We start from the raw sequence: 23,074 nt of genomic DNA, 5'->3' as shown, positions 1-23,074 counted from the left end.
GTTCTTTTTGATGGCTGAGTAATATTCCATTGCATATATGGACCACATCTTCTTAATCCAGTCATCTGTTGAAGAGCATCTCGGCTCCTTCCACAATTTAGCTATTGTGGACAATGCTGCTATGAACATTGGGGTGCATATGCATATGGTGCTCCTTCCACAATTTAGCTATTGTGGACAATGCTGCTATGAACATTGGGGTGCATATGGCCCTTCTCTTCACTACGTCTATATCTTTGGGGTAAATACCCAGTAGTGCAATTTCTGGATCATAAAAATTGAGCTACCCAAACAACACATCTAACTCAGCATGTACTTATTATATTCTAAGACTAAGACTGGATCAATTCCGGAAAACACTCTTTCAAACTAAGCACTTTGTTTTGTGATGATGGATCAATGTCCTAGCTCAGGGGTCTTTTGCATGTGCTGTGAAGTTAGCGGCTAGTGTTAAATTAAATTTAAATATATTAAGTTTAAGAGCTGTTAGAAAGTTGGAGTCATTTTAGTATTTAAAATAAAACATGCTTAGGGGCACCTGGCTGGCTCAGTTGGTGGAGTGTGTGACTATTGATCTCGGGGTTGTGAGTTCAAGCCCTATGTTGGGTGTAGAGATTACTTAAAAATAGAATCTTAAAAAAAATAAATCTGTAAAATAAAATATGCTTGAATTGAAGACAGTGTTATACTAAATTAAAATAATTCTCCTTTTGGGGAGCCTGGGTGGCTCAGTCAGTTGAGCGTCCCAACTCTGGATTTTGACTCAGGTCATGATCTCAGGGTCGTGAGATCAAATGCCTCGTCGGGCTCCACGCTCAGCAGTCTGCTTCTCTCTCTCTCTTTCCCTCTCCCTCTGCCCCTCTCCCCTTTTGCACGCTTTCTCTCTCTAAAATAAATAAATCTTGGGACACCTGGGTGGCTCAGTTGGTTAGGCGTCTGCCTTCAGCTCGAGTTGTGATCCCAGGGTCCTGGGATCAAGTCCCACATCTAGCTCCTCACTTGGCGGGGAGCCTGTTTCTCCCTTTCCCTTTGCCTACCACTCCCTCTGCTTGTGCTGTCTCTGACAAATAGATAGATAAAATCTTTTTTAAAATAATAAAATAAATAGGGGCGCCTGGGTGGCTCAGCCATTAAGCATCTGCCTTCGGCTCAGGGCATGATCCCAGCGCTCTGGGATCAAGCCCCACATCAGGCTCCTCCACTGGGAGCCTGCTTCTTCCTCTTCTTCCTCTCCCACTCCCCCTGCCTGTGTTCCCTCTCTCGCTGGCTGTCTCTCTCTCAAATGAATAACTAAAATCTTTATAAATAAATAAATAAATATTTTAAAAAATAAAAACAATTCTCCTTTTAAGACATTTACACATAAAACGTTTTATGACATTGAAAATTCCTGGAATTTTCTTAGAATTTATGATTTAAAAAATTTTTTGTATTATAATTTTCACACAATACACTTGGTTTCTGCCCAGTATCTTGGTGGATGTGGCATGTCTCACACAAGCGTCTCATACCTGGTTTTCAGTTACTCTGGAGGACGACTGCCTCCTTTCTTTGAGGTATCCCCTAAGAACTCCAAAACTAATTCTATATGTATTACATAGTCTGTATTTTAAGTCAGACCCTTCCAAACACAGCCTGTACAAGTTTGGTCAAAATTCATGTGGAATTTTAGATACAGTAACAGATTAAACAGAAATTTAATTTTATTTATCTGTTTGGGAATATGAATATCCATTTGGGAAACAACAAATGGTGTCTTATTTGGAGCCTATTAATACAAATGAAATGTGGGGAAAGAAGGTATAAAAAATCCAAAGAGGTCTTGGGTGGGGGAGAAAAAAGAACGAGGACGATATAAAATGGGAGAGAGTATGAGATAGCAGTTAGGATCTCCAAGCACATGAAGATGTGCTGTATGGTGATAAGCTATACCTACTTCCACTAGAAGTAAGAGCAAATAAGGCTTCAAGTGGGAATTCTGAGAAATCTGCAGAAATCAGACAGCTATAAAGATTATTTTACAATAATGGTTTCGGCAAAGAAAATTTCAATTTTTTTATATGATGAATTTGTCTTGATATGTCTAGCTTTTAATTTAAACCCAAAAGGAAAGATGAGTAGTTTTTCCATAATGGTGTAATTGTAATCTGGCGTGGGACAGGATACCCAGACCTCTTTTGAGCTTTACGAGCCATGATTATACTCCTAAGGAAGGTCTGTGGAATCTCTATTTCTAGCGAGGTATATATTGCGCCATATATATATATATATATATATATATATATATATATATATATATATAAAGATTTTATTTATTTGAGAGAGAGAGAGTGTGTGAGCAGGGGAGGAGCAGAGGGAGAGGGAGACAGTCACCAGCACACTCCGGGATCATGACCTGAGCTGAAGGCAGACACTTAACCGACTGAGCCGCCCAGGCGCCCCCTATATTTTATTTTGAAGTAAACTCTATACCCAACATTGGGCTTAAACTCACGACCAAGAGTCACATGCTGTACCGACTGAGCCAGCCAGGTGTCCCTACTCCTAGGGATATTTTTTAATGAGTAGATGGCCTTTGTGTTTTATCATTCAAATTCCACCCTATGAGTTATGGGCTTGAACATCAGTTTTCTCTCATTCAGACACTGTTATCACATGATGGTGTAATAATGTGCAGATTTTAGCATTTACTTTGATGTAAAGATTACAGCAGTGCAGTTTTTTGAGATTAGATTTGTCTCCTTAATCTTTAAAAGCATTTATTTTGTTCATTGTCTGCTATAAAAGAATTGGTCTATTTATTGTATATGTTTGGCAAAATAAAGATAGCAACAACCTAAACATTTAAAATAAGGAATGAGATTAAATTATGGTATGGCCATACTACATAACCCTATAAAATCACGTTGTAGAATTTAGCTACTAATATGAGAAAATTATAATCATTAAAAACAAAAAGGTTACATATTGGTATTATATATGATACAAATCAAATTTTGTTTTAAAACAATCATGTGTACACACACATATTTAGGACTTACTGTAAAGTGGTTATCTCTGGGTAATGGGGATATAACACTTTTTCCTTTGTTTTTATGTATCTTAAAGTATTTGCAATGAAAAAGTTTTACTTTTACAATTAAAAGCAAAAGCATGTTAGATAACACATATCTACTTTGATCTGCTTTTTTGTCATAGGTGAAATGACATTTGAAGATCAGCCAAAGAAAATTTTCCAAGGCACAACCAGCAAGCTTTCTTCTGATACTACTCAACAGTCTGATACGGTGAGTATTAACATGAGGTTTTAAACATTCATTGGCCATTTTTCACTTGCTTTTTAAATCTATTCTTACTGTTGTATAAATTCAGAAGTATTATTAAATATTTTAGAAGTTATAAAACTAATATCCCAAATGAATGCTATTAACTTTAGTTCTTCTCCCTAACATTTATGTGTGATGTTAATATATGCTGGATACATTTTTAGAAGTGGGGTCTTGGCATTTGATTAAGAGGTATTAGAGAAGGGGTGCCTGGACAGCTCAGTCAGTCAAGTGTCCAACTCTTGGCTTCAGCTCAGGGCGTGATCTCAGGGTCGTGAGATCGAGCCCCTTGTTGCAGCGTCGGGGGCGGGGGTTGCTTTGAGCTCAGCACAGAGTCTGCTTGAGATTCCCACTCCCTCTCCCTCCTCTTCTGCTCCTCTCTCTCTCAAATACATAGAATCTTTTAAAAAAAAAAGGGGGGGTATTAGAGAAAATATAAAAATGCAAGCTTAGGAAAAAGTCATCTTCTGCCCATCTTTTCTTCCTTGGATTTTTCTGTGCTTTGTTAGGCTGAGCGTATTATTGAAAAGCATGCCAAGAAAGCATGTTTTAATAATCAAGATGGGAAATGTTGTGAATAGGTTTTTATTTAATGTTACTGTTGGCTTTGTTTTACTGCTCTTGTGAAATTGCTCTTGTAACTAGTGCCAGTTCTTTGCTTCACATATTTTGTGTTCATTTGTAGACAAAGCCGAGGGCACAGAGATCTTTTGCATTCTGTTATTGACGAATGGCATTTTCTTCTCCTAGTCTATCTTTAGATATTCTTGATGGAAACAATAGTGGTATGGGATCTTCTTGTAATTCACCAGTTAGAATCAGCACTGTCACAATCTCCCATATGATCTTCTGATTCTCATTCTCCATTTATTGTAGTAGATGAACTTTCAACTAAGTGATTCACCCATCCCAAGACCTTCTCACCAGCGGAGAAACACGTTTGCTTCTCTCTTCCCCCCTCCCCCCGCCCTCTCTCACACAAGTTAGAGCAACTATTTCTTATTACCTTATTTTCTTAGTTTCCTAAAATACTATTTATCTACAGAATTTGCATATCTAATTGCTGTGTATGCCCTTAAAACCAATGTAGTGATACCTTCAAAGATGTTTTCCAAATAAGAACTATATTGAAGATACAATCATGTCTTCAAGCTGCTAATGTGTAGAAACATGCTGCACCTTGATTTTTTTAAAACATAAGTGAAAACTATTTATTTATATGAGTGAGTAGATAAAATTATAAGTCCTGATGAAATATAATTGTTCCATTAATCAACAAGTAAAATAATTTTTTAGGTTATGTGCTGAATGCCCATGCTAGTTCCTAATGATATTTTCAATAATTGCTAGTTTCCTCTTGGTAAGGAAAAATCACCTATCTTAGAGCAGTTTTTAAAACTAAGCTAGTTATACTTTGCTGATACAAGGATTGCCTATTTTGCACATGAATCCTTGGATGTTTAATTTGTTGGGAAGGAATAGGTAGGGGAAACAAGATGTAAAAAGGTGATTGAATAGCAAGAAAATAATATGTAATTGGGCTTCACTCAATTTGTACTTAACCTGATTATCCCTGATCAATTTTGTATTCTAATTAAGTGTGGAAAAAAGACAATGTTGATAAATTGTGGTCTTTTACATTTCCATGAATTACTTTTTATTCATCATCATAACTACTGATTTGATTAAATAAGGCTTAATATGTTAGAGTTTTTCTGCAAGAATCATATACTTTCAGTTGTTCCCTAAGGACTACAAATGTTTGTTTAAACCCCAATTTTCTATTCAAAAGTCTTAAGGATTTTCTGAATAAGAAAAATTATGTGTTAAAAATTTAAAATCTAAAGTGAGTACTTTAAGTAATTGAGGATAGCATTAGCATTTTGAAAAATAGAAATGTATCCTCATGAAGTTCAGAATTAGTTTAAATTTCCTCAGCTAATGAAATAGGAATGGTTATCTAAAATATTTATAAAAAGTTTTTCCTTGTCATTAGAAATGATCAGAATGACAAAAATGGGATGTAGGTATGTCCCACATGGGAAAAAGACTATTACATCAAGAATTGTTTGACAGGGGCACCTGGGTGGCTCAGTGGGTTAAGCGTCTTCGGCTCAGGTCATGATCCCAGGGTCCTGGGATCAAGCCCCACGTTGGGGCTCCCTGCTCCTGCTGAAGCAGGGAGCCTGCTTCTCCCTCTCTCTCTGCCTCTCCCTCTGCCTCTCCCCCCGCTATTGCTCGTGTGCTCTCTCTTTCTCTCTCTCTCGCTCACTCACACCCCCCCCCCCCCGCTCAAATAAATAAATAAAATCTTTTTAAAAAGAGAATTGTTTGACAGTGGCCCCAATGGAATTGATTAGCATGGCTAGATATGTAGGGGAAGATTTTGTTCACCTATGAATAAATGAATATTTATGAGATGACTGGGATCCTGATAGTCTCTGGAAACTGGGACAGGATTCTACAAATCGGCCAAGAACAAGGGAACTATCAATATTGCCTTTGTAATTCAGCTTCTATACTTGCCAGACCCTTAGTGGACCAATTGTGAACATACATGGGGGCCCTCCTGAGCTGAGGTGTGACGGCAGTGATGTTCCTTGCTGAAAGTGTAGATCATGGACAGACAGTGTCCTCATGTATTATTGACACTTGAGCGAAAGAAAAAAAAAGGTTTGCAAAATATTCAGGTACAAAGACCAAGGATGGAGGTAGTGAACAATGGGAGTGGGACTGCTACTCAGTTGTTTCAAGAGCTTTTATTTTAATTTATTTTTTAAAGATTTTATGTATTTATTTGTCAGAGAGAGAGAGTGGGCACACAACTGGGGGAGCAGCAGGCAGAGGGAGAAGCAGGCTCCCCACTGAGTAGGGAGACCTATGCGAGACTCAGCCCCAGGACCCTGGGATCGTGCCCTGAGCCTAAGGCAGACGCTTAACCGACTGAGCCACCCAGGCGTCTCATAAAGAGCTTTTAATCAATAAATCTTGGTAATCTTGACAATCTGAATGCATGTCTTTTCAACTCAGACAATTCCTTTCACTCTATTCAATTAGTTTTTATTGTTTTAGCTGTACTCCAGGATGCCACAACTTACTATAATATGCTCAGATTCAAGGACTTTGTAGTTGGTTTTCCAGTCTGTTGCCTTTTGAGCTTTTGTATTGGGAGGCTCTGTTTCTTTTTTCTTTTAAGATTTTATTTATTTGAGAGAGAGAGTGAGAGTGATCACGAGCAAGGGGGAACGGGAGAGGGAGAAGCAGACTCCCCGCTGAGCAGGGAGCCCAATGCGGGACTCGATCCCAGGACCCTGGGATCATGACCTGAGCCGAAGGCAGACACTTAACCGACTGAGCCACCCAGGTGCCCTGGGAGGATCTGTTTCTTAAATGATTTTTCATTTCTTAAGTGGTTTTCAGACCAAAGTAGTTCTAAATTTTACATGATATTTTTTGTGGTTGATTTTTTCTTTTTTTTTTGTTATTGTTGTTTCAAGTGTTTATTTAAATTCTAGTTAACATAGCGTGTAATATTGGTTTCAGGAGTAGAATTTAGTCATTCATCACTTATATATAACACCCAGCGCTATCACAACATGTGCCCTCCTTAATGCCCATCATCCACTTAGCCCATCCCCTGACCACCTCCCCTCCATCAACCGTCAGTTTGTTCTCTATAGTTAAGAGTCTGTTTCATGGTTTCTCTCTCTCTCTCTTTTTCCCTTAATGTTCATCTGTTTTGTTTCTTAAATTCTACATATGAGTGGCATCATATGGTATTTGCCTTTCTCTGATTAACTTATTTCACTTAGCATAATATACTCTAGCTCCATCCATGGCATTGCCAATGGCCGAGTAATAGTCCATTATATACCACATCTTCTTTATCCATTCATCAGTTGATGGACGTTTTGGCTCTTCCTATAGTTTGGCTACTGTTGATAATGCTGCTATAAACATCAGGGTGCATGTGTCCCTCCAAATCAGTAGTTTTGTATCCTCTGGGTAAATACCTAGTAGTGCAATTGCTGGGCAGGGAAATACAAATCAAAAGTACAATGAGGTATCATCTCACACCTATCAGAGTGGTCGATTATTTTTAGTTATGGTAAGACTATATTTTGTTATCCTAAACATGCCAAGGAATCATCATGTCAGTTTTCATAGTAAAAGACATGTACTCGTCTGCTAGGGCTGCCGTAATAAAGTACGACACACTGGCTGGCCTAAACAAAACAGATTGGCTCACAGTTCTGGAGGCTGAAAGTCCAAGATCAAGTTGTCCTCAGAGGTAGCTCCTTCTGGAGGCTCTGGGGGAGAGTTTGTTAATGTCTCTCTCCTAGTTTATGGTAGGTGCCAGAACGCCTTGCCTTGCAGACATATCACTCCAGTCTCTGTCTCTGTCATCATATGGGCTTCTCCCTGTGTTCCCGTGTTTTCATGCGGTTGTTATAAAGACACCAGTCACTGGATTTAGGGCCCAAGATAATCCAGTATGACTTCATCTTAGCTTGATTACATCTGCAAAGACCCCATTTCCATCTAAGGTCACATGTGCAGATACCAGGGGTTAGGACTTCAACATCATCTTTCGGGGTATATAATTTAACCCATAGTAGAATACTTTTGGAGTTTTTATTTTTGCTTGTTTCATTTTTCTTGTTAGTTTTTTAAATCATCTATCTTATAACCCATTTTAAAAACTATGAGAATAAGAGGTGACTGTATTGAACATAGCACTGGTATGTCTTCTTATATATTATAAATATTTGCTTATTTATAAATATATATGTATGTTTATATACAGATATACTAGTTTTCACATTGTCAATAAAAGAGTAAATGAAAGTGGGAGTATGTTTGTAAAATATTTTCAGAGCATCATTTTTAAGCCTTAATATGTATGTATTCAGGTTCAATCAAATATTCCTATTTTACTTATAATGTTATAAAAGAGCAGCACTCCACAGCACGCCTGCGTGGCTCAGCCGTTAAGCATCTGCCTTCGGCTCAGGTTATGATCCCAGGGTGCTGGGATCGAATGCCGCCATCAGGCTTCCTGCTCAGCGGGGAGCCTGCTTCTCCCTCTGGCTGCCGCTCCCCCTGCTTGTGCTCTCTTTCTCTCTCTCGCTCTCTCACTGTCTCTCTCTGACAAATAAGTAAAATCTTTAAAAAAAAAAAAAAAGCACTCCAGATTCATCCTAACATGAAGACTCACTGCAGTAATAAGTAAGGTTCTCAGGTCAGGGGGAAAAAATATGGTTCTGAAGATTTATAATGACTAAATCAACCAATCAAGCTTGTAATTTCAAGCATATTCAATTTAGTATCTAATGAATACTTTCCGTGTCCAGGAAACTATACTTAAAATTGTAGGATGTAGGAAGATGAGTAAAATACCATCCCTCTCTTCAAGCAGAATAAGTACAAAAATAATACTGATACCAGCAGTCTAAGATAAGATGACCACAGATACACATATGAAAGGACCTCTGAACTATGAAAGTAGGAGAGAAAAACAATATTGGAATGATAGGATTTTAGAAGCCCTTTAGTTTACCTCTCAATGCAGAAATCCTTTTAAGAATTCCAGACAAATTATCTTTTAGCCTTAGTTTGAAACCTTACAGTAATGAACCGACTTTTCTCACACAACAGTTCATTCTGCTGTTGGACAGCTCTCACTATCAGAAAGCTCTTACGTTAGAAGGGGGGCTGGGGTGAGAATTTGTATCTAGGTGGCCTGTTTCATTGGCTCTTTAGAACGGAGGCAAATCAAATGAGCTATTAAAAGCAGATGAGTTAAGATTCTAATTCTGCATTAATCTTTGTCCCTGCTCCTTGAATTATTACTACTCCCACTACAGGATATATTTAATCTCATCTCCTAAATGAATTTTTAAAATTCACCTAGAAGCAACTATATATAAATATCCATGATGAAAATGCATGTATGGTACTTTGGATATCTATGGAGAAAACTAATTACAATTTGCCTCAAGTGTTTTTAAATATTTTAGATCTTAAAAGTTGAGCTTGAAAAATCTATCATATAGGTAGACTTCACTGTCAGATAGTTGAAACTATGCATTTAGAAAAGGCCAAAGAACAATAAGTACTCTGGCAAAAAGGTAGCTTTGTTTCCCTTAAGTTTCATGATATCTCACAGATTTCTTCCGATGTGGTTCTTAACCCAAGAGTAAATGAGATTGCTTTTTATAAATGTGTATAACGTATGGGTGGAGAGAGTCATCTGTCATACTGGAATCTTGGAAACTTGTTCAACTTTCTTAATAGTAGGAGACTTAATGACCATGGCCTCTCAAAAGAAATACATTAAATTAATGCAGTTATTAATTGAATCCTGTAAATTGATCAATAATATATATATTTTTATATATTATATATATTTATATATTATATATTTTTATATATTATATATTATTATATATGTATATATAATTATATATATTATATATATGTATATATAATTATATATATAGGATATAGGATATATAGGATAAATAATATATATTTATATATTATTATATATTTATATAATGTATAATATTATATAATATATATTTATATAATATATTTATATTTATATTATTATATATTATATGATATTTATATATTATATTTATATAATAATATTTATATATTTATATAATAATATATATTTATATATATAATTGATCAATTGTATATATATATATATATATATGATTAGAGATCTCAGTGGCATCACTGACAGCAAAGTAAACTGGTAACGGGAATGCCCAGACTACAGTATGAGTGCAGGAGTCAGGAGACCCGACTTGTGGCTCCAGGTCTGTCACTCACTCTGTATGACTTTCAACAGGTCACTTCACCGATCTGGGCTTCAGATTTCCAATCTGTAAAATAGAGTTGAACTAGGTATTTACAAGATCCTTTCTGCCTCTTAAAATTTTATTGATTCTGTGAAAGCATCTGCCTTCGTCTTTGCCACTGTCACAGTGAAAGTCACGATGGCATTAAGCTTCAGAAGGCTTTAAGAAAATATTTAGGAAATTAGAGAGCCTTATGCCTAATATTTTTATTCTTTCTGGCAACAAGAAACTCATTTTGTTCAGCCTCATCAATAGTTTCCTCTCTTCTATGAATTATGCATGCTTTATGATGAAATGTGGAAAGCTAATTTCCCCCTGGTTTCTTGTTTTGTGTGGATAAATGATCCTCTCAGGATTTCCATATTAATAACAAGTTCCCACTGACAAAGCACTCACCATAAAATTTTCTTTCTAGTAACTACAGCGTGAGACAAAACAAAATAAAGATACACTTGGTATGTTTGTTTCAGAGAAGCAAAAGAGACAGGGCAAAAAAATCTATAAAATCTTGGGCACAATTGACATTCAGAAGTGCTTAACTAGTACTAGAACACAGACTACCAGCAAAATAGTTCTTCTTTTTCCTTGATAATCATTATATGGCTCTAAGAAAAACCTCTAACTTCAGTTCAGTTGATTTCATGGCCTGGCTCTTATGCTTGGTAACTCTCCACTGAACACAAACAAAAAAGGACACACTTGAGAGTCGCAAACAGCTGGTTTGTGACTTTGTGCTGAGGAAGGAAATATTTTGAAATTACATTATCCCATGGAGGAACCTAATTATACTTTCCGTTTCTAGCCCCACTCTTATGTGAGGGGGGGGTTAGTTTGCTTGCTTAACTAGACTTATATTAAAGTCTGCAGTGGTTTACATCGAGTCCTATTCTTAGATAACCTTTTCGTAAGTGTGAAGCCTTTGGAAAGGAAGGTTCTGAGGCTAACATGTTGGGGCTATCAAGGCAAGTTCAGCTAAGACTCTTAAACTTTAATTGGAATACATTCCCATGCCACATTGATTAGCAGAGATTTAAAATTTGTTTGTAGTATACATGGCTGTTGAGAGTTTGGTGAAACTGGTGTTGAAATCCCCTGTGGTGGGTTCTTAATGTCCTTTCTGGACGAAGTTTGGTAGTATGTATCACAAGCCTTCAAAATATGCACATCTTTCGATATAGCAATTCTTGAAATTTTTCTTAGGGAAAAATATGGGATAGGTTGAAAAGGATGTTTACCGTAATGTTATTTGTAGTCATGAAAAATGTAATGTTTTCAACAGATGGTGCTGGAGCAACTGAATATCCACATGCCAGATAATGAAGTTGGACTCCTACCTCACACCGTACACAAAAATTAATTCAAAATAGATCAATGACCTAAATATTAAGAGCTAAAACCATTAAATTCTTAGGGAAAAAACAGGGGTAAATCTTTATGACCTTGGATTTGGCAATGGATTCTTAGATATATCACCAAAAACATGAGCAACAAAAGAAGAAAATAGATAAGTGGAACTTTATCAAAATTAAGAACATTTGTGCATGAAAGGACATTAACAAGACAGTGAAAAAGATAACCTATAGAGCAACAAAAAATATTTGTAAATCATATCTGATGAGTTTAATCTAGACTATGTAAAGAAGTCTTATAACTCAGCCATAAAAAGACAAACAACCCAACTAAAATATGGGCAAACTACTTTATGATTAGACATGTCTCCAAAGAAGATATACATATGGCCAATAAGCACATGAAAAGATGTTCCACATCTTTAGTCATTAGGGAAATGCAAAATAAAACCACAGAGAGAGATCACTTCATACCCACTAGGTTGGCTAGAATCAAATAGATAGTAACAAGTGTGGGTGAAGATGTGGAGAAGTAGAGGACCCTTGTACACTGCTGTTTGGAATGTAAAATAGTGCAGTGACTGTGGAAAGCATTTTGGCAGTTCCTCAAAATACTAAGCATTAAACATATAAAACATATTAAACATCCACAAAATATTAAACTCTATGATAACATAGAGTCATCATAAGATCCAGCAATTTCACTCCTTGAAAACCAGGACTCAAATAAATACTTGTATGCTAGTGTTCCTTGTGGCATTGTTCACAATAGCCAAAAGGTGGCAACAACCCAACTGTCCGTCACCAGATGAATGGATGAAAATGTGTTCTATACATACAATGGGATATTGTTCAGCTATAAAAAGGAATGACGTTCTGGTACATACTACCACATGGATGAAACTTGAAAACATTGTGCTAAGCGAAATAAGCCAGACACAAAGGGACAGATATATTGCATGACTCCCCTTACATGAGATATTTAAAAATAGACAAATTCATAGAGATAGAAAGTAGATTAGAGGTTACCAGGGGCTGGTGGGAGGGGGAATGGAGAGTTATTCTTAATGTGTATAAAGTTTCTGCTTGGGATGATGAAGAAGTTTTGGAACTAGATAGTGGGAATGGCTGCACGTTGTTAATGTAATCAGTGCCACAGAATCGCATACTTAAAAGTGGTTAAAATAGCATGTTCTACGTAAAAAACAAAAAACCTAGTATTTAACACTAACGGATCAGTTAAGCCCTCATTTCTCAGGGTGTTTTATAAAATGTGAATAAGTAAGTGTCCCGAAGAATGAAAGAAGTGGAAGGCCATGGGGAGTCTATGGTCAAGTAAGTTTAGGAAAATCAGTTAAAATCATTTCTTTAACATTGTGAAAGCCCAACAAAAGAGATGTGGTATAAAGCATTTTTAAACTGTTTAACTTAAGTTCTTGGTTTTGAGGGTCATCTTATGAGATTTATGTTATGTAGACCCTTTGGAAAACATTGGGTTAAACAAATTACAGTACACTCATTCCATGGAAATCTGTGCACCCATTAAGAATGATGACATGGTCATATATCACTTGACATGGAAGGATGTTTATACTTTATTGTAAAGTAAAAAAGCAGTGTGATTAATGGGATTTCATTTTTGTTTTAAAAAAGTATATGTATATATTTTATATGGATATATAACAGAAAAAAGTTTGTAAGGCTGTATGCCAAAATGCTTAAGTCTCTGGGTGGTGGGAAGATGGATGATTTTGTTTTCATTTGTTTTTCTCTTTGCTTGTCTGTATTTTCATATTTTTCCACGTGGAATATTGGTTACTTATATAATCAAAAAATAATAGAGGTTAAAATAAATATATTTTAGAAACCTATCTGCAGTTATTAATTATACAAGGGAGGGGATGAGGGGCTCAGGACTCCCTTACCGCTTGTTGGACTCTTCACTTACTTCTATTAACTTTCACTGAAGGAGAGTCAAAGGGCCTTTCAACTATTAGAAAGATCTACTCATGGGGCGCCTGGGTGGCTCAGTTGGTTAAGCAACTGCCTTCGGCTCAGGTCATGATCCCAGGGTCTTGGGATCAAGCCTTGTATTGGGCTCCCTGCTCTGCGGGCAACCTGCTTCTCCTTCTCCCTCTGCCGCTCCCCCTGCTTGTGCTCTCCTGCTCTCTCTCTGTCAAATAAATAAATAAAATCTTTTAAAAAAAGAAAGAAAGAAAGAAAGTTCTATTCATTCAAAAATGCTTCCTGATATGAACTGCAATCTACCTTCCATCATTTGGTCCTAATTTGTCATAGGGAATGCCACAAAATAAACAAAATCCAGCTCCTAGTAACAAGTATTGGTGAGGATATGGAGAAATAGGACCCTTGTACATTGCTGGTTAGAATGTAAAATAATGCAGTGACTATGGAGAACATTTTGGCAATTCCTCAAAATATTAAACATAGAATTATTATATGATCCAAGAATTCCACTCCTTGGAAACCAGGACTCAGACACTTGTATGCTGTTCCTTGCAGCATTATTCACAATAGCCAAAAGGTGGCAACAACCCAAGTGTCCATCACCAGATATTTGGCAGGAGCGACCATCTTTCTCCTCTAGGTTTGCATTCTAGTCTTTATGAGATGGTTTCTAGATCTTGTTACCATCCTAGCCATTGGCCTCTGAACATTTTACAGTTTGTCAATATCCTTCAAGTGTGGTACCCAAAAATGACCACAACACTCCACACGTTTCTTTTCACATCTCATTATCAGTTCCTTAAAAACTGTGATATTCGATTTCTCTAATTAAAAAAGTAATTTCAGAATACTTCCCAGTTCAGTGTGACTGTACTTGAAATCCTATCAGAAGATTATATATGAGATACTCAATTAGCTATTTTCCCATCTTTTAATTTCTAAGTTATATAGACGAATAAAATATTCCAGATCAGTTCCTTATCCAGTCTTCTGCATTTATTAAAACCTTAGTAGAACTTTTTATCAAGCACCGAAAGGAGCATGAGAAGAGCTTTCATACTACTGGGGAGGGCAAGAGAGTCCCCGCAGTCAAGAACCTCTTGTCCTATACCATTTGCTACTCTTTTTCCCAATCATCGGTTCCAGTTTTTGGACAAGGTGAAGCTGCGTCCGGAGTTATTGGCCTCTCTCTTGACAGGCACCTAACAAGATGACAGTGACAAGCCGGGGTTCATGGTGAATATCATTTCTTGTCTTTGATCTGATCGCAGTTCCCCTGACCAACCTACTTTATACATTGGTCTTCTTTCCAGCCTAATCAATCCTTTGCATTTTATCCCTTTTATCCCACATGGCAGGCACTATTTAAAAGATCCTAGTAAACTGTATGTACCAGCTCCAAAGAACATTAGCCCAATGCCTTCCACCGCGCATCGGTGCCTGTGTGCCCACTCGTTTCGTTTGGTGGTGGTGGTGGTTGTTGTTGTTGTTGTTGTTGTTGTTGTTGTTGTTGTTGTTGTTTTCACTGCTCCAGTCAGTGGAAGGCAAGCTTTATTGAGGCCCCAGGGCCTGGAGGCTTGGGCAGGAGGCTGCCCCGCAGGCAAAGTAAGGCAGTGGAGGGGGCTTATTTGACCTTCACGCGGCCCAGGTTGTGGGCGTGGCCTCGCTTTTTCTTGGCGGCAGTTGACGGCTCTGGGGTGCAGATGAGAATAACACTCACGGCAGATCGCCCTGTCACAGTTGTATTTCTGCCAGCCGGTGGAGGGAAGGCCCCATGAGGCCACCCCCCAGTGAAGCGCCAAGTGCAGGGTGGACTGTCTCTGGATATTATAGCCCAAGAGAGTGCGGCCATCCTCCAGCTCTTTGCCTGCAAAAATCAGATGCTGCTGGTCCGGCGGGGTGCCCTCCTTGTCTTGGATTTTGGCTTTGACATTCTTCGTGATGTCCCTGTGCTCGAACTCTAGGGCGATCGTCCTGCCCATCAGAGTCTTCGCGGATCTGCATCTCTGCGTCCACAAGGCTGCCGCCGCCACCCCACTCGGCCACCTCGTTCTATGTGCTTTGTTTTTTAGTTTCGCCATCGTAGGAACTGCATCTCGGGGCATAGTTTACACAGGCTGTTTAATACGCATACTTGCTAGGCGGAAGTAACTTTAAATCTTCAACTTTTGGGGGCACGTGGCTGGCTCAGTTCGGTAGAGGTATGACCCTTGATCTGGGTGTTGTGAGTTTGAGCCCCACATTGGGCATAGAGATTACATTAAAAAAGCATGAAAAATAAATTAAAAATCATAAAAATATTTTTAAAGTCTTCAACTTTTTAAGAGTTTTCCATTTACACTGATTCTTAAAATCAACTTTACTGAGATCTAATTTACATACTTATCACAGATTGCTCCCATCTTAAGCTTGCAATCGAGGTGTAGACCACTTCCATTGACACGGAAAATGGTCCTTTGTAGTTACTGCCCGCCCCCACTGCTGGCTTCAGGTCATGCCTGATCTCCTTTTCTTTCTCACTATAGATTAGATTCTCTTTCATAAAATTTCATATACGTATGTAATCCTATAGTAGGTACTCTTTTGTGCCCGGCTGGTTTTCTTAGAATGTCCTTAGACCATCCATGCTGCTTCCCATATCAGTAGCTCATTGCTTTTTATTGCCGAGTCGTATCTCATTGGAGGAATAAGGCACAACTGGCTTGTCCGTTCACCTTTCAATGCACATTTGGGTTGTTTCCAATTGGGGGCCATTATGAATAAAGCTGCTATGAATAGGTGTGTTTTAACTTTTGTATGGATGTATATTTTAATTTCTCTTGCATAAATACCTAGTAGCATTGCTATATTATAATGGTGAGTGCATGTTTACCTTTATTAAGAAATCGCCAGCCTGTTTTCCAAAGTGATTTCACCATTTTATATTCCCACTAGCAATGCGTGCTCATTTAAGTAGTTCATGTGTGTGGTTCATTTAAACAGCGTTTTCATTTTGAGATCCTGCTGTTCTAAAGGATTTGTTGTGTTAAATGTTGCTTAGGATAGGAGAGCCGTCAGTGAAAGTAAGGAAATGTGTTTAAATATGTTTATTTTATTTAAAAAATGTTCATCAGATTATATTTGTTTTCAAAGAATTTACCTTGTAGGTCATGGGTTTTGTTATTTGGCCAAATGCAATTATTCATTACTGTTTAAAATGATCAGCTAAAGGGCATACTTCCTTCATTTTTTTAAAAAGATTTTATTTATTTGAAAGAGAGCACAGCAGGGGGAGTGGCAGGCAGAGGGAGAGGGAGAAACAGGCTTTCCGCTGAGCGGGGAGCCCGATGTGGGGCTCAATCCCAGGATCCTGGGATCATAACCTGAGCCGAAGGCAGACACTTAACCGACTGAGCCACCCAGGCGCCCCGGCATACTTCCTTCAAAAGATAATCCCAGGGGCGCCTGGGTAGCGCAGTCAGTTAAGCGTTTGCCTTCCGCTCAGGGCGTGATCCCAGCGTTCCGGGATCTAGGAGCCTGCTTCTTCCTCTCCCTCTCCCCTGCTGTGTTCCCTCTCTCGCTGGCTGTCTCTCTGTCACATAAATAAATAAAATCTTTAATAATAATAATAAAAAAAGATAATCCCAGTTGATTTAGAGAATAAACTGACCTGACTTCTCCAGAGTCTTCTAAAATTCTTAGGATAGCTTCATATGACTTCCCATCTCTTTTAATTAATGTCAAGATAAATTCATAGATAAATCATACTCAAAGAAAAGCTATGACCTGCTGCGCTCCCAGTGACATAGTAAATGCGTATATGGCCTCCCAACCTCCCTCACTTACTGGCAAGAGAAGGGTCTGACTTTAGAGTTAGTGGGTATCTGGAAAGCTATGAAGCGTGGTATCGGCCTTTGGCTCTTGATGACAAGAAAGGAATTTTTTTAAAAAAATGAAACAAAACACTAGATGTACTTGGTCTATTTCACCTTATCCAAGAGCCAAGGGTTTATGGAGCACATGTTACCAAGCAACAGGCTTTGCTAATCTCACTTGAGTGAATAGGAATGCCAGTGTAAGTGCCGGGGTTGTTTGAGTCTTGCCTGGGACTCCTCAAATGCTGGGCAAGAGAAGGAAGCCATTCGTGTACTAGAAAACGTGGTGCCTCATTCACCAGACCGTCGACTAAAGGATTTTGATCTCTCCTTTTCTACATTGTGAAATTGGGAGTAGTGTGCTCGCCTCTAGGGATTTCTATCTGATCACAGATGGTCTGCACAAAACAGATTTAGTACCGCTTTCCTCTGTGATCTAGGACCCCCATTAACACATCACATTTGTGGGCTATTTGGGGTCATTCGGCAATGCCCGCCATGCACCAGAGAACTGACCCCTCTGCTGCTCCCTGTTTTGTTTCCATGAGAACCTTTTCTTTCATCTTCAATTTTCTCTGAGCCATTTGAAGATATTATTTACTCTTCACAAGAGTTCATCTTTCCTTTATAAATCAAATATTGAAGGACCGCACCAACGCGCACATCCCAGGGTTACTACATTATATTGACCTTTCCCTGGTTATAAGCCTTTCACGGAACCTGGAGTCATCTGTGTGACTTTGTGGAATTATTAGTCAGTGGTAACTGAAACCAGGGAAAGACATATCTCCGGTTCAAATTCTTCGATTGAGTGCTTCAGAGTCCCATAGTGTTTCCTATGAACGAAATGGCTTTTTTTAGAAACGAAGCGCACTCGTCAGGAAGTTGAATAGCAGGAGTACGCTCTGAGAGACAAAGCGGGTTACAGAACCTAGGCACTGTGTCTCTGCTGCTGTGTTAGTTATCGTATTTATATTCTGCTGCTTTCCCCGAAGGATGTGAACTGGAGGAAATGAAAGTTGACACAGTTTGTCTTCATTTCTTCCCACCTTGCTTTCTGCTGCCTGTTTCCCCCCAGCTGCCCCGGTGCCAGCCTCCCCTCCTCCGCTGGTATCTGCCCAGGTTTGCCCTCGGCCAAAAGGGGCCAGGGCCGTCGCGCCAGAGGCTCATCTTCTTCGCTCTTCGCACCAAAACTCCCATCCCATGCGAAGAAAAAGGAACCCTCCTACACTATTGGTGGGAATGCAAACTCAGGCATTCAGTGTGGAAAACAGTATGGCGGTTCCTCAAAAAATTAAAAATGGAACTACCCGGGCGTATGAGTGGCTCAGTGGGTTAAGCATCTGCCTTTGGCTCAGGTCATGATCCCAGAATCCTGGGATCAAGTCCCGCCTCGGGCTCCCTGCTCAGCGGGGAGTCTGCTTCTCTGCCCCTCCCCTGGCTCATGCTCTCTCTTTCTCTCTCTCTCTCTCTCTGTCAAATCAATCAATAAATAATCTTTTAAAAAAATAGAACTACCCTATGACCCAGTACTTCCACTACTATGTATTTACCTGAAGACACAAAAACACTAATCTGAAGGGATACATGCTCCCCTGTGTTTTTAGAAGCTTTATTTACAATAGCCAAGATATGAGAACAGCCCAAGCGTCCATCGAGAGATGAATGGATAAAGATGTGGTGTGAATGTATACATGTATATTTGCACACACATATACACACAATGGGATATTACTCAGTCATCAAAAAGAATGAAATCTTGCCATTTGCAATGACATGGATGGAGCTAGAGGGTATAATGCTAAGTGACATAAGTCAGTCAGAGAAAGACAGATACCACAGGATTGCACTCAGATGCGGAATTTAAGAAGCAGAATAAGCAAACAAAGAAAACAAGAGACAAACCCAAAGACTCTTAACTCTAGAGAACACACTGCTAGTTACCAGAGGGGAGGTGGGTGGGGGGATGGGGACTGAGGAGTGCACGAGCGGGGCCGAGCCCCGGGTGATGTGTGCAAGCGTTGGCTCTCTCTGTTGTGCACCTGAAACTAATACAGCACGGTACGTGAACCACGCTGGAGTGAAAAAGAAAACCCCATCCTAGCAAGTCTGAAATCAACGTGGGCATTCTGATTTAAGTTCTTCACGGCAAATTTAAGGGCACCGATGAATTTAACCCCAGGGAGGGTTGTTTGTATTTTAAAGCAGTAATTCAGTTCTAACCTCAGCCATTGACATTTTGGGGGGGGCAGTGGTCAGGGGATGATGTAGCTGGGAGCTTCTGTCCCTTTCCTGCCCTCTTTCCAGTGCTCCCCCCAGCACAACGAAGAGTGGGCGGAACCATGGGCCTTCTCTCCTCTGTCCCCATTATTGTTCCCATGTGTTTGGGAGCAAGCTGAGACTTAGGAGGGTTATGCGGTGCCCAAGTTTCATCCTGGGGACAACAGAGGCACCTTTAGCAAAAGGATCTGCTGCATATAATACGCTCGGCTTCCCCGCACATGCGAAGCACACAATTTTACAAAGTGCTTGTTGTGTTTGTTCTTGTTTACCAGCTGGTGTCGGAAAGGAAAGGAAGAGGCCAATCCTAGGTACCTTCCTGTCTCCCTTTCCAGGCATTGATGGCATGCCATACTGCGCCTCCACTTACACCGGTGTTACAAAGCTTCCTTTAAAATAACTTTAAGTGGGAAGAAGTAAGTTAATTCAAGCAGAATCATTAGGTATCGGGTGGTATGTGGATATGGCAGTGATGGTGACGAGTAAGGTCACTCTGTCGTGGAGCAGCCACTCTAATACCGTACTGTGAAATATTAATATTAATGATGAATATTACTATCCCCCCTACTCCCAGCACTCCTGATCCCCTCCAGCCTGCTCTACTTTTTCTTTTTCCTGTAGCACTTACCACCTTCTTTTTTTTCTTTTTAAAGATTTTATTTATCTATTTGAGAGACAGAGAGAGAGAGAGCACAAGCAGGGGGAGCAGCAGAGAGGGAGAAGCAGGCTCCCCGCTGAGCAGGGAGCTGGATACAGGGCTCCATCCCAGGAGCTGAAGGCAGATGCTTAACCAACTGAGCCATCCAGGTGCCCCCTTCATATTTTTTAAAGATTTATTTATTTGAGAAAGAGAGAGTACAAACAAGGGGAGCAGCAGAGGGAGAAGGAGAAGCAGATTCCCCACTGAGCAGGGAGCCCAACACGTGGGACTCGATCCCAGGACCCTGGGATCATGACCTGAGCCGAAGGCAGACTCTTAACCCACTCAGGCACTCTAGGACTTATCACCTTCTAACACTTTCTGTAGTTGACTTACTATCTTTATTGTTTGTCTCTCTTTGCTGGAACATAAGGTCTTCCAGGGCAGGAATCTTGTTCTGGTTTTGTTCGTTAAGTGAACACAGTGCCTAAAACAGCGCATGGCCTATTGGAGATGGTCACTACATACGTGATGACTGACCGAATGAATGACCGTGGCATCGGCCATCCTTTATAATCTGGTCCTGCTCTATTTTCCAGCCTTATCTCTCGTCATTCTCCTCTCTGTGTGTCGCTGAGGCCGGCGGAGTCCTGTGCACACCCTTTGCTCCCCCATCTCTGTGCATTTACTTAAACTCTTTCCTCTGCCCTGAGTAAATAATCACAGATCTACGCAAAGATTTGTTATAAAAATGTTCATCACTCGGGGCGCCTGGGCGGCGCAGTCGTTAAGCGTCTGCCTTCGGCTCAGGGCGTGATCCTGGCGTTGTGGGATCGAGCCCCACATCAGGCTTCTCTGCTATGAGCCTGCTTCTTCCTCTCCCACTCCCCCTGCTTGTGTTCCCTCTCTCGCTGGCTGGCTCTCTCTCTGTCAAATAAATAAATAAAATCTTAAAAAAAAATGTTCATCACAGTCTGAGTTTGTATCAGTGAAAAATTTGAAACAGACTCAATACCCATCCATCAGAGTTAAGTTCGAGAAATCACAGTAACTCCCACTTGATGGAGGACAGTTTGGCGCCATCTATCAAAATTACAAATGCGCCTAGCCTTCGAATGAGCAGTTCTGCTTTTCGGAGTTTACCCCACAGATACACTTGCTCATATACCAAATGGATGTGTGTTGGTGACCCACTGCGGTGCTTTCGTCACTCCTATTAGACACAGCAGTGACAGAACTCATTAAATTATTATGTGGAGCTATATTTATTGACATGGGAAAATCATAATGGCTGGCATTAATTCAGGCACTGCGATAAGTGCTTTTACATATTTTTATCTCATTTAATCCTCAGAACAGCCCTGTGAGGTAGTTACTATAATAGTCCTCATTTTACAGAGGAGGAAATGGATTCAGGGAAGTGAATTTACTAATCCAGGGTCAGGCAAGTACTAAGTAGCAAAGCTGAGATGTCGGAAATATTTTATGACAAAACAATATGTACACTATGACCCACTTTTGTAAGAAAAAATACATATAGGGGCACCTGGGTGGCTCACTCGGTGAAGCGTCTGCCTTCGGCTCAGGTGAGGATCCCGGGGATCCTGGGATCGAGTCCTGCATCGGGCTCCCCCTGCTCTCTGGGGAGCCTGCTTCTCCCTCTGCCTGTCACTCCCCCTGCTCGTGCTCTCTCTCTCTCTCTTTCTGACAAATAAATAAAATCTTTTAAAAAATGCATATAGATATATAAATGTATAGATGTGCATATAAAAAGCTTGGAAAGAAATATATCAAAATATTAACAGTAGGCTGATGCGACTGTGGGCGGTTTCTCTCTTCTTTTTGCTTGTAATTTTCTGATCGTTCTGTTACATTTGGGGGCTGACTCGGAGGGAGGAAGTGCCACCAGGAGGCATGAATTACTGGGGTCATTTTAAAGATGACTGCGTTTAAAAAGTTTGGCGGTAGTGCGGAACAGTGACACAGATTTATTTATGGGAAGTGTTTCTAGACTGAGAGGAGAAACACCAGTGGGGAGGGAGCGCTTGCCCAAAGGGAAAGAGGGTGGCTCCTGGGACCAAGTGGCGACCTTGAGGAGGAGGTCCCTGTCCCCATGAGGCTGAGGGGTGGGGGAAAGGCAGAGAACCGGGAGAGGGTGAGGCAAAGAGGGAGACGCAAGAGCCTTCCTGCCCAATGACCTGTGTCCTATGGCTGAAATCCAAAGCTGGCCCCCTACTGAGGGTGGTCAGGTGGAGGCGGCTGGGTAGGGGATCTGAGGAGAGGGAGAGGATTTGGAACAATCGCTGAGAGAAATGTGATACAGATATATAAAAGGACTGCCTCGCAGCCCGTGGGGCCCCGCTGAGGCTGGCTGGCCTGGCCTTGTCGCGGAGCCAACTGCGTGACCTTCTCCTGCGATAGCCAGCAGCCGGGAGTGCGGGGTGGAGAGAATGGACGGTGGGGCTTCCGTCGGGCTGGGGATTGGCCGAGCAGGTGCTGCCCAAGGTCACTGGGAGGGTGAGTCCAGGGGTCGGTGGTAGCTGGCGTGGCTAAACAGCTGGTCAGGGGCCCGACTCGGAAGGAGGAAAGGGTGCCATCAGGCTACTGATGGCCTCTGGGAAAGCAGAAGGGAGGAAGGACAGGCTGGTGGCCGCGGGGGCCCCGAGAGTGCCAAGGGAGACCAGTAGGAAGCGGGGGTCAGGGGGGTGTTCCTGAGTCTGAGATGCTGAGGCCTCTCTTACGGAGGCCTGGGAGGAAGCGGGAAGGGCAGCGGGAAAGCGTG

The 23,074-nt window shown here is 40.4% G+C and overlaps 1 protein-coding gene and 1 pseudogene across 1 annotated transcript in view; one reads left to right on the top strand and one right to left on the bottom strand.

The window, feature by feature from the left end:
• Positions 1–13,421, top strand: part of LOC113271010 (P2R1A-PPP2R2A-interacting phosphatase regulator 1) — a 48,023-nt gene extending 34,602 nt beyond the window's left edge. Inside the window, exons 11-12 of the mRNA XM_026520672.4 lie at positions 3,199–3,287; positions 11,481–13,421. Coding sequence (XP_026376457.3) covers positions 3,199–3,287; positions 11,481–11,558 — 167 coding nt within the window. The 3' untranslated portion in view covers positions 11,559–13,421. The remainder of the gene's footprint in view (positions 1–3,198; positions 3,288–11,480) is intronic.
• A 1,721-nt stretch (positions 13,422–15,142) lies between these two features.
• LOC113271011 (ubiquitin-60S ribosomal protein L40-like) lies at positions 15,143–15,599 on the bottom strand (annotated as a pseudogene).
• Between the last annotated feature and the right edge of the window lie 7,475 nt (positions 15,600–23,074).

The sequence above is a fragment of the Ursus arctos genome, chromosome X, assembly GCF_023065955.2.
Source record: "Ursus arctos isolate Adak ecotype North America chromosome X, UrsArc2.0, whole genome shotgun sequence".
In the NCBI taxonomy this organism is placed as follows: Eukaryota; Metazoa; Chordata; class Mammalia; order Carnivora; family Ursidae; genus Ursus; species Ursus arctos.
Note: the sequence above shows the minus strand (reverse complement) of the source record. Positions and strands in the feature narration are given on the sequence as shown.